Source organism: Sander lucioperca, chromosome 10 (assembly GCF_008315115.2).
Source record: "Sander lucioperca isolate FBNREF2018 chromosome 10, SLUC_FBN_1.2, whole genome shotgun sequence".
NCBI classification, from domain to species: domain Eukaryota; kingdom Metazoa; phylum Chordata; class Actinopteri; order Perciformes; family Percidae; genus Sander; species Sander lucioperca.
In genome coordinates this window covers 29,425,945-29,437,878 of record NC_050182.1, presented here as the reverse complement: position 1 = coordinate 29,437,878, position 11,934 = coordinate 29,425,945, and the positions used below count along the sequence as shown (strand labels likewise).

The window sequence follows — 11,934 nt, the reverse complement described above, 5'->3', positions numbered from 1 at the left end:
CAGCCAACCCTATGGTAAAAATGGCCTCACCGAGAGTTAAAATAAGAAGTTAAGACGAGTAGCCTATTACACCATATGTCATCATAAGATAGTAACATTATCATTGTGATTTGTAGGGACGGACGACGGACAAACTTCTGTAACTGAGTGAAACCCCTCCACTCAGTTGTTTACCTTGACTGCCCATATTTGGCTCGGGCGGGGTGTAGCTCTCGCGCGGAGCCAGTCAGCGCTTGCTCACGACGTGAAGTAAAGGAAGTGAGTCACACTGACGGTAATGTTACGTCTCTGTTGCAGCCAGAACAGAGAACAAGGAAGCAACATGTGCTGACCATAATAACTCCAACACATCAGCACAGACAGCCACGAGACAAGAGACAAGGAGCCAAGGACACTCAACAAACTGCTGGGTATTCACAGACTGGACACTTTTTTTCGTGAGTAGCCTTACAACTAGTCTGTGTTATTTATTTATTTTTTTTTAACTTTTGTGTTTCTTGTGTCGTCTTTAATTGGGAAATGTAGCTATTTTGATGTGAATGTAATCATTAAAGCACACTTAGGCCTATTGGTTCAATTGTCGCTGTCGTGTTCGTTACATTGTTACAATTATCTCGACGGTTATCATATTAAGTCTTTCATGCTTCGTTCGGTGTATTTTTATTGATTCCTTTTTGTTTTGACTGATTTATTACGCGGGTGAAAACTTTTTCTAAAAACCCTTCCTACTATTTCAAAGAAGAACTTTGTAAATTTGCATGCTACATAATAATGCTTAATTTACCATGTTAAGTTAGGGTAACTCGATAATGTAGCCTACCTTCTCTACTGAAATCACATCCGTTTGCTTGTAACTCTAATTCCACTGGGGGGTTTCCGCGCTGTCAGAAACCCCAAATGCGTTATTTCCAGCTTGTAGAATGAGACTTCCTTTTATCACAGCAGAAAGAAAAAGAATAAACTAGCTGTCGTTTGATCTTGTCTTTTCTATTTTTCTGGTTGTAATTGACATCCATGTGCAGCCACCACACACACACACACACACACACACACGTTCCCTCCTTGGTTCACAGAGTTGTGCCGTTGTGTCTCCTTTGTTTCACGCAGACGCGAAAACAAGTTTCGTTGTCACTCAAATATATATATATATATATATAGTGATAAATCTTCACCTTTAACTGTCAATCACATTTGCAAACTTTGCTTCAGACCTGTTTACACTGCTTGTGATGTGACAGGCTGTTTGGCCTAGTATGGGAAACGCATGTGAAGTTATGATATGCTATGCTGCTGTTAACGATCCAGCCTGTCCTCCCTCAAACATTAAAATCGGACGTTTGTATGCAGTATTGTTGTTCTTCACACGTAAAATCCAAATAGTATCAGCAGAGTCATAATGGCAGTGGGTCACTGCAGAGAAGACAAACACTATCAGTGATGTGAATGTCATTAAGTTCCTCTAGTATCTAGAAACAGGCATCTTTCATTTTGTATGACTTGTGCAGTGCTCATTCAAAATGTGCCTGTTGGAAACAAGCGATTGGTTAGCCTCCTGTATTGCTGCTTGCAGCTTTCTCCACAACCATTGTACCCCCAAATAACTTACAGAAGGCCCCCAAAGCACTTAATATGCAACCCAACTGTATACTATTGACTTACTGTTAGTGGTGGGAATCACCAGACGCCCCATGATATGATATTATCACGATACAATATTTTTGCAATTTTAAACATATTGTGATATTCTGTGATATATGGCAATTTATTACCTTTTTCCAACTTCATATTATGTCCCCAAAGGAAAACTTTGTCAACATCTGTTTTATCTAAACATATACATTTCTCTGTTTGTTCAACTCACAAAATAGGATTGTCAAGCAGACAAACTGACCAACACTGTCATTAAAAACCTGTTATAAATGTTGTTTGCACCTGACAAACTGAACTGTTTGTATTACAGTCTAGAAAAAGCAATTTATTTTATTATACTAGTAACAAAATGTTTATTATTTAATTTATACAATAAAAGATGAACATTTACCTGACAGATAAATGTACCAAAGTATGATGCATTATTATTCATTAAACTATCCAGCATTAAATTAGAGTTGAAAGCTCCACCTTGAACAGATGGTAGGTAAATGTAAGTACATTGTGCTGACAATGCCTCTCTTTTCACTTGAAGTAAACATTTAAATGCAGGACTTGTACTGTGCAGTGTCAATAGTTTTACTAGTAATAATGAATAGTTTTACTTTAGAAAGAAGAAGTTTTGAGTACTTCTTTACCACTGCCAATACCAACATTCACAGTTAAATAATAATAATTTATAAATCCCGCAAGGGACATTACATTTTGTACACTCTGTTAACACAGGCCTAAAAACACACACATGCTCAGGACCTGATTATATTATTAAAGTTTGGATCTGAAACGATCAGTTGATTACTTGATTACATGATTGACAAATGTATTCAGCTACAGTTTTAAAAACGCTTAAAAACCCCAAAAGATCTTACTGTTTCCGTTGCTCAAATACGAATATTACTGTATTTCTTGGTCCTCTATGGTAGTAAACGAAATATCCGGTATGTTTAATTTTTGGACAAAACAAGCTGCTTGAATATGTCAAAGTTGGGATTATGAAGTTGTGATGGCTATTTTTACTATTTTGTAACATTTTATAGAGAAGATGATTCATATTCAATGCCAACTTTTTAAGGTTTAATATCTTCTAAACCCTCAAACACTTTGAGACATCTACTAAGCAACGTCAGCGCAAACACCTTATCTATTTTATATTCCTGTGGCCTCTTTAACACAACATTAGAAGAAATTCACTGTCACTGTATAAATCTAAAACTTAAAAACCTACCAGGAAAAAAACCTGTGTGTGTCAGAAAAAGTGAATATATATATATATATATATATATATATATATATATATATATATATATATATATATATATATATATATATATATATATATATAAATATAAATAACCTTTTGCTGGTGGAATGAACGTATTGTAGTTGCTGAGTGATGGAAAACAAAACAGAGTTATTTAAATGAGGAAGCTGCAATAAAAACAACAGCCTGAATAATACATGCTATTTGACCCTTTTTACCTCGCAGACTAATAAGTGACTGGACCATGTAAAAGATTCAAACATCTATAATAAGATAATGGCAACACATATTTGTTATGGACTTAAAGTTACTATTATTTTTGCTTGTTGTGTCACAGGCTGATCCCTGCTCTTAAGTGGAGGCTGTGGCTAGGTCTACCAGGGCAAATAACAATTTCCTCTCACAACATATTATACAGGCTGAAGCGACAGTGGTGTGTTTCAAGCCACAATAACAAATGACTGTCAGCACCTCCAAAGTTCAAGACACAACTTTCATTTCGGGGACATCAGCAGGATGTTCGCACGCTGAGCCAGTTTGGCTGCAAAATTTGAATTGCCTTGGCCTTTTATAGAACACACTCTTCTCTTTGGTCAGGCTGACATTGTCACCCAACCCAAACAGACACGCTATCAGAGGATAAACAGCACAGTGAGCTCATTGGATTTGCATTTCAAAAAATACTTAAATGGCAGCACTAGTTTGCATCTTGTTTGCCTTTATACAAACTCTAGCCTTTTGTTGGCACAGAGCAATGTCTGTAGCTGTAAAATGCCAGGCACTCTTTTACACATGCTTAACACCGAGCTTCCCTGAAGATAATAAAAAAGAAAAGGCTCAGGGGTAACTGCATAGGGAAGTGCTGTTATCACTGCAACTGAAGTTCCTGCTCCCCCAAATCTCATTGAAGGGAAGTCAAACAGTCTGTTACCAAAAACTCTAATCACTCAACTTCTTTGCACTTTTGATTTGCAAAAACAGTGATTACCTAGCCACATACTCATACTCATGTACGCAGAAACGACAAGGTGACTGATGTTGTTGGCGACCTTAAATCATTTCTTTAAATCTTTTGTTTCTACAGTCACCATGAAAAGAGAGGTGGAGGCTGGAGTCAGCTTCCTCAAACGCCTGGCTGTGGCACATGGCAAGCTCAGTGAAGCCAAGGCAGAATGTTTTTCTGAGAAGCTACAGAAACTTTTATGCGACAGATATGATGAACACTGGTACCCTGACTGCCCCAGCAAAGGCCAGGCATACAGGTAATTACTGATATTAAAAAAGTACACAACTGTCCCTGAATATACACTACCGGTCAAAAGTTTGGGGTCACTTATAAATTTCCATTCCAGACAGAATACCAGCTGAGATCAGTTGCATTGTTTTTTTTAATCAGGGCAGCAGTTTTCAGATTACATTATGTGTTTACATAATTGCAAAAGGGTTCTCGACTGTTGTAGACAGAAGTGGCTGAAGAAATGCTTGAAATCCATGCTTTTTGGTCTAGATGTCATACCCAAATTACAAGTGGTACAGCTCCCATATACGTTGACACTCTGGGGTGTGCCTGATATCATTGGAAAGGTGATTGATGTGGGTGTGTTTGTGTATTTGAGAAGTGTTCTATTTTGTACTTTTATTGGCTTTTTTCTTTGCACTTTTCAAATGGAAATAAAAAAAACGCACAGACATATCTGTAGAACAAAATTCATATAAAATCCATTTTTGAGTCTTTTGGCTTCTGGATTTTTTTTCTTTAGTAAGCTGAGATGTGGCTAATGTCCTGTGTTGTCTGTCACCTGTCAGAGTGTTTACAGCAGTGTATTCTAATCATTTTACAGATGTATGACTTGGACGGAAATAAAAAAACCTCCATTCTAGCCTCTGTAACTCTGTGTCAGTAAGGCCTAGAATCACTGTGACACTGTTTTCTATCCAATGATATCAGGCACACCCCAGACTGTCAAAGTATATGGGAGTTGTACCACTTTTAATTTGGGTATGACGTTTAGACCAAAAAGCATGGATTTCAAGCATTTCTTCAGCCACTTCTGTCTACAACAGTCGAGAACCCTTTTGACATTATGTAAACACGTAATGTAATCTGACAACCTCTGCCCTGATTAAAAAAACAGCTCAGCTGGTATTCTGTCTGGAATGGACATTTCTAAGTGACCCCAAACTTTTGACCGGTAGAGTGTGTGTGTGTGTATATATATATATATATATATATATATATATATATATATATATATATATATATATATATAATATATATATATATATATATATATATATATATATATATATATATATATATATATATATATATATATATATATATATATATATATATATATATAAAGATCATGGAATTATATCCCCATTAACGTCTGAGAACCCTGACATAGGAAGAGATCCACCTAAGAAAACTGTGAATCTTTAATGTTGAATCCTTCACAGATGTATCCGGATAAATAGCGGAGTACTTTGCGATGAAGTAATTCTGAAGGCATGTGAGGAGAGTGAGCTCACACCCAGTGAACTAGGCCTTCCGCGTGAGATCACACTGTGGATCGACCCACTGGAGGTGTGTGCAAGGTGAGTCACTGGCCTGAGGATGACACACAGACACACTTAAACAACAGAGAAGCATTTCTCAGTCTAGCCAAGATTTATGAGCAAGTTGTCGCTATGATGCATTCTGTGAAATGATGTGTAACATGTGGGAAGTAAGAATGCGTGAGTTAAAATAATGTGCTCCCTCTTCACAGATCTGCAGAGAACGGTAGGCCCTTCACAATAGCCTGTTTCGAAGAGGAAGGTGTGGAGGGAAAACAGACTGACTCCTCAGTGGACTCAATAAATCTGGACACATCAGATTACCACTCTGCTACCTCTTCGGATTGTGGTTCCACTGCGTCAAGCGACACAGAGGAGGAGGCAAAAGATGGCGAGACGGAGGGAGAGCACGGAAATGAAGAGAAGGAGGTCGTCAAGAAGGAAGAGGCAGAAGGCGACACCTACACTGTAGCAATGATGCCCAGGATTCGCAAGCGACACGGAGAAGGACCAAATAAACTCAAATACGTCAGAAATATGGTAAGTTCTTTCTCATGTTTAGCACCATCTGTTGGTATCTCACAATTGAGGGATAAGGCTGGTGATATTCTATATTTGTCTCACTGTCAAGAGACAGCCAACGAAAAAGACCAAATCAAGCCATAGAGCTTCGTTGTTGTCCAAAAGCTATTGAAATCACCACAGCACTGTATAATTAAGTTGGTTTTGTTGGATTGTTTTATACACAACTACTATGAATTGACAACCTTGTGCTGAAGCATACAACATATCATTACAACCCTAAAAAGTTCTGAACTTATGTCTATTTTGTTTATTAGTCGTATGAGCTGCTGCTGCTCAAAGTCATTTCCATGTGATATAGTTTCAGTATTGCATGTTCTCAAAAGGAAAGTACCATGGATTCCTCCCATATGGACAAAGTGTGTTTAATACCCATGCTGGAAACTCTCCCCCATCCCTTCTAATCTCTTGTACTCCTTCCAATCCGTAGCTCCCTGCCAGCCTCCAGTACTTCTACCACCCTGCACCAGTTTGGCCTCAATACAAGAAAGGCACTCCTATGTTTCTTAATGCAGTATGCGCACCTCCGCCACCTCCACCCCAGCAGGTATTTGGCTACTATATCTTGCCGCAGCCATCTCCGCAGTTTATTCTGCCTCAGGCCACTCTGCAGCCGTGGGGAGCTGTGAAGGGTTAGACCGTCCAGGATGTATGGGGTGAAGGTGGATAGAGCGTTATAAGCTCGTTCAACTGAGCCATGTCGTGTCAGTTCTGAGTTCAGCTAAACTTGGGCCAAAAAAAGAACTTTGTTTAACTGTATAGCTCAAAGTTATTCCTTTTACAACCTGTAATGATTCCTTTTTCTTTTTCATTTCTGGTGACTTGTAATTGATGGCTTATACTCGGCACGGAGATGCCACTGAACTTGAATGAAAACTGTTTTCTTTTTTAAAATCTGTCAGGTCTAAACTGCCATTTTTTTGTAACATATTGTACACGTTAAGAATGACTTCAATCATAGGGTGCTTGGACTAACTCAGGAACTCTCAGCAATATCCTAATAGCAAATAATAGTTTTTTTCAGGTGTCACTTCTGTTATAATGTTAATTTCTTCGCCAAATATGGTCCACAGTGTTTAGGTCTCAATGAATTAATGTACACTGTGATTCAGGGGTTTAATCTACTGTAGCTAGGGTGACAATATATGTATATTAAGAATATTTTTACTAAACTGCTTGTAAATAATACAGAACTTTTGTTGTAATTTATTTGGCCACCAGTGGATGGCACTCAACTCATAGCACATGAAATTGTATATTTTTGTATTAACAGTGGCTGCTGTATTTTGCAAATCGAACTTCACCCAACGCAAACATGATTTTCAATAGATTAAACTATGTGCTGTCAGTACAATGTATATGCTCAGGTGTCTCTGTATTATGGCCTGCTCAAAGCTCTGTGTTTTTAAAGTTTTTATTGTAGATAGCTTTCCTTTCCATGAAAATCTGCTAAATCCTGAATACACGTTTCACTCACTGTTCTGTACTGCGATTATTTTTTATTATATTAATGCATATTTATTTGCCACCTTGAAGCTCATCTGTATTCTTAAGCATTGTTTTGCTTTCACCTTTTGCATTAGCCATTTACCTTCTTATTGCAGCAGATTAAATCAACTCATACCTGAAATTATAAATTGTGATTTTTTTTTTTTTTGCTGATTTCTATAGTCAACACTTTTCAGTGTAGGGTTTGGCTCTGTAGCTACATAGTGTTTTCTCTCATAAATTGACCTAGAAACACCTGTCAGTCTGAACACTCTACTTACTGTCACTGAGAGCTGTGAGGATTATCATTCCCGTCAGCACAAGCAGCAGGATGCTGCAGCGGAAGGACTCCTGTGTGCTGGATGTGTCATTATAGCCCAAGGTCATGACGCTGTTCCTCCTTAAACCGGTCTAGATAGAGAGAGTGGGGGAAGAGTTTGTGCCTCACTTTTTAGTTTTGCAGACAGACAATGAAAGGACATCTTGCAACTCAAAATAGCCTATTAGAATATATACATTAGAAAGAATACAGCTGGATAAGATGGCAATTGATCCAAGAGAAAATGGCAACAGTTAAACATCTGGGACAGGAATTGAAAGTACTCCAATAAATAGTAAAGTAGGCATATTTACAAGACTCATATATATATATATATATATATATAAATAAATAAATAAATAAATAAATAAATAAAAAGGCTTAGAGGGGCGCCCTGGTAGCTCACCTGGTATAGCGTGCTCCCGAAGGATCAGTCCTTAGCGTCCTGGGGTTCGGGTCCGAGCTTTGGCCCTTTGCTACATGTCTTCCCCCTCTCTCTCCCCACTGTCCTGTCTACAACTGCTCTATCCATTAAAGGCCAAAATGCCCAAAACATCATCTTAAAAGGGCTTAGAGAAAAATACCTGAAACATCCTAGAATGAATGGCTGAAGAGTAGGCTAAGACAGTTATGAATCATTTCCAGTGATGGTGAAACTTGACTATGTTTGGGATATACCACCACAAGTCAAAAGATGAAGGTACTCAACCACGAGATGTCACTCTACAGCTGTTGAGGAACTCGTGCTTACCATTGTTACAGAACGTTACCAATAAATAAAAAAAACATGTAGTCTATGAGGTTCCTTGCATTCTATTTCATAGCGTTTTCTTAGTTTTGTTCAGGAAAAGAAATCCGATAATAGTGTTGTCTTTTTCTTGTAACATCATGTTTTTCCACCAAATTGCAAATGATCTGATCAGACTTATCCAAATCTAAAGAAAATAATGTAAGTGAACATCTTGTTTAGTGACCATAGCTTCTCTTCTGAACGCATCGTGCACAAGCCGAGTACACACACCCAGCACACAAAAAATTCATTTGGGGCAGATTGACGCACACTCTTAAAATAATATCGCATGCAAATAAGAGTAGCTATCGCTCACTGCAGTGTGTAAATGGCATCAGTGCGCGTAGCCACGCCGCGTAAATTGGTAGGAGTGTTAAGGTGAGGGTGTGTTAGAGGCCAAGAGTTTTGGTAAACCCGCTACTTCAATGAGCGACAAACGAGAGAAGGGCCTGGTACACAGTGCGCCCATCGGACTATGCCTTCCCCAACTCGGGAGGAAAGCAAAGGGGAGACCGGACAGGCAGAGGACGGAGCAACGGACAGCGGCGACAGGGAGAGAGGGACAGGCGGCCGTCTCGTGTGCGCTCTGGAGATGGAGATGACAAACCGCAGCCTGCACGGCGACTCCAAAGTGGATTGTGTAAATTGCGATGGCTTGATCAACCGAAACGGCGGGGACTCGGCAGAAGTGTCCGTACCGCTGTCACTTCCCGGGAAGCGGACAGCTCACACGGAGGGAGACGACCTCTACAGACTGCGAGACAGAAAGTTTTTGTTAGAGGATAAAAAGCGCCTTTGCGCGTTGGCTTTGGGGACTGCTCTGCTCGGGATACTGCTCACGATTATCCACGCCGAGATATGTCCCTTCGTTTACAAACCGGTAGGTTTAAGAAATAACCCAAACTAATGTCTTGACTTCAACATGTAAGAATTGACTGTATAACTAATTACAATTATTAGTTTGGAAATGTTTGAAATGTGACACGTTGGTTTTATTGGGGCTTGACCTTAAAGCTATAGCCTTACAGAATGTTCCACTGCAGTTCTTCTTATGATGCCTTCTGCTAATAAATGTCAATCTCACAAATCAAATCAAAACTTGAGATAGTTTTGCGCACATTGCAGAGGGTTTAATTCATGGCATCCATCTGCATTTACATCTCCAAAGTTAGAACATTTAGACAACATTACCTAAATGTAGGCTACTAGGTGTTGTCAGCTGGTCGAGACACCTTGGTGTAGGGCCTTGAAGTCATCAAAAACTGATAAAATATTGAACAAAATCATAATTTTCTTGCTTTTAGCATCATGCAGTAGAACTAAAGCTGGTTAACAATAGCTCTGCTGCTGTGTGGCTGCATCTCAACTCTTCTTCAACTCCTCGTGTTGCAGATTCAACTGCTCAAAATAGTTTACAACTTAGACTATAATAGAACTGACACAAACAAATTAATAGATTTATCTTAAACCATGTTATCTTTTATTCATAACATATTTCAATAACTAGATAAATGGGGCAGAAAAAACACTATTACACAACTGGCTTTATTTGTTGTCATAACTTCCTTGATTAGCAGACAGCCCAAGCCCCATGGAGCACAACAGCAAAACCCTGCACCTGGGCTTTGAACCCCCCTGACCTACTGATTAGTTAGTCCATTTCCAGACACACTGTTTGGTAACACAGCCTCATGACATTAACATGCAGATCTCAGTGGATAACAATGCCAGGCCACGAAATCAACAAATTATTAACTCCCCCTGACTTCGTACAGCACACGCCAGTTCCACATGTGGAAAAAAGTTCTCATGCACGCTGCAAAAAAATTAGACCACCTCCATGCTGTGCAGTCAGTGATTGATTACAGTGTTAAAGAGCCCCCACATTTCCAACTCACATCAGCTAATCTTTTGAGAAACCTATGGAAATATGGTCTGACCTTAAACGTTCAGAGCAACTCTCTGAACCCGGAGAAGTATGGTCGTGAAATTAACGGTGCTGGCACGAATATGACAATACCATTCCAGTTTACAAATACGAACCAAGAACAGGTGTTGTCTGTCCATTCCTAACAACAGGCATCAGCTTCTGTACCATGGAAATGCTGATGCACTGGAAAAGTGTTTTTCACTGCAGTTAAAGCATATTATTTTGGAGAGGCTGCATTGCTGATTTAACCATAGCTTATATAACTGTTTTGAGCATTTGTCTTTTAACTTTATGTGATGTCCAAGTCATGAGCGTGAGCCGTTACATCTTCCTCCTCTGTGAACTGATAGATCACAGATTAAGGGTCTGTCTTAACAAAATACAACATATTTGCAGTGGCCGGTAGCGCACTCCACTATTATAGTTTATTATTATTTAAAGCCATTTTTAAGTACACTGCAGGATATTTTGGAGCTGGCTAACTTGTAGGCCTATCAAATGCCAGTCTACAAAGTTATATTTTAAGTGTACCTTTTCATGGTTATGTACAAAAAACAGGGCTATTTATGGAACGTTTTTCCACATTTCACCTCTTCCCCTACAGCGAGATTGCTCACAGTACTTCAGGCTATCTTTCCACATCATTTAGTGTATAATTAGTGTTTGCATGGCCAGTCTAAAAGTCTCTCTGTCTTGAGTTTGGCTGTGCTAGAGTTTGCACTTTGACCTGGTTGCAACCTTGCATCCCTCTGCAAAGCTTTGACGACTTTTGCTGGAATTACTTTACAACCCAAACCCAACCCAAAAACAATCATCCAACAATATCCACATATTGAGCCTGAAAAGCGGAGCATGATGTCCATTTAAAAGAATATTCTTTGATGTTTGAGGAGTGGATAACTTTGATGAATTCTATTCATTCTGGTTCTCAGCCATGTGTGATTATAAAACTGCAGGTTTGCAGTCCAAAAGTTAAGCATGTTGTGGCAAAAACCAAATTCAACCTAAAAAATATCAGACATCTGAAGCTGCAAATAATTATTTTCATGCTATATGCTCTCACATATAAATTACTGTTTAACCACTTCTCTGAGAACTGATACAATAATACAACCTACACAATGACAACCAACATAGAGGCTACAATCTTTGTAATACTTCCTAGATATGGTCTCCTTTGCTGTGGAAATCTTACTACATGTCACAATGTTTTCATAATATACAAACATGTTGTCATGGTTCATGTTGCTGGCAGCTCAACATGTTTTTGTTTTGTATGAATTGCTTGCATTGCTCATTTCTGGTTCTGCGCATCACTAACCTTACCTCTTTCAGTTTTATACCCTATGTTC

General features: G+C 38.8%; 2 protein-coding genes and 1 long non-coding RNA gene across 6 annotated transcripts in view; 2 read left to right on the top strand and 1 right to left on the bottom strand.

Annotated features, from left to right (window-relative positions):
* Nucleotides 1–250: 250 nt before the first annotated feature.
* Nucleotides 251–7,685, top strand: si:dkey-79d12.5 (maternal B9.15 protein). The gene is made up of 5 exons (XM_031298859.2): nt 251–437; nt 3,996–4,173; nt 5,375–5,512; nt 5,686–6,013; nt 6,486–7,685. The coding sequence occupies exons 2-5, from the start codon at nt 4,001–4,003 to the stop codon at nt 6,690–6,692; spliced, it is 846 nt and encodes a 281-aa protein (XP_031154719.1). The 5' UTR covers nt 251–437; nt 3,996–4,000; the 3' UTR covers nt 6,693–7,685.
* LOC118496006 overlaps nt 1,179–11,934 on the bottom strand; it is a 25,924-nt gene continuing 15,168 nt past the window's right edge. Inside the window, exons 2-3 of one of the 2 annotated variants that reach the window (XR_004898471.1) lie at nt 10,600–10,610; nt 1,179–1,658 (exon numbers count right to left, since the gene is read on the bottom strand). This is a non-coding gene — a long non-coding RNA (uncharacterized LOC118496006). The remainder of the gene's footprint in view (nt 1,659–10,599; nt 10,611–11,934) is intronic. The other variant, XR_004898472.1, reaches the window with a different exon arrangement.
* Nucleotides 8,938–11,934, top strand: part of kcnn4 (potassium intermediate/small conductance calcium-activated channel, subfamily N, member 4) — a 23,687-nt gene continuing 20,690 nt past the window's right edge. The window contains exon 1 of one of the 3 annotated variants that reach the window (XM_036005933.1): nt 8,938–9,532. In XM_036005933.1, coding sequence (XP_035861826.1) covers nt 9,128–9,532 — 405 coding nt within the window. In that variant the 5' untranslated portion in view covers nt 8,938–9,127. The remainder of the gene's footprint in view (nt 9,533–11,934) is intronic. The other 2 variants (XM_031298857.2, XM_031298858.2) reach the window with 2 other exon arrangements.

Bases quoted from the DNA above. Each gene is read 5' to 3' on its own strand.
- si:dkey-79d12.5 (XM_031298859.2), top strand. From the start codon at position 4,001: ATGAAAAGAGAGGTGGAGGCTGGAGTCAGCTTCCTCAAACGCCTGGCT. The intron at 4,174-5,374 runs GTAATTACTGAT...AATCCTTCACAG, and splicing joins AGCAAAGGCCAGGCATACAG to ATGTATCCGGATAAATAGCG. The intron at 6,014-6,485 runs GTAAGTTCTTTC...TCCAATCCGTAG, and splicing joins TCAAATACGTCAGAAATATG to CTCCCTGCCAGCCTCCAGTA.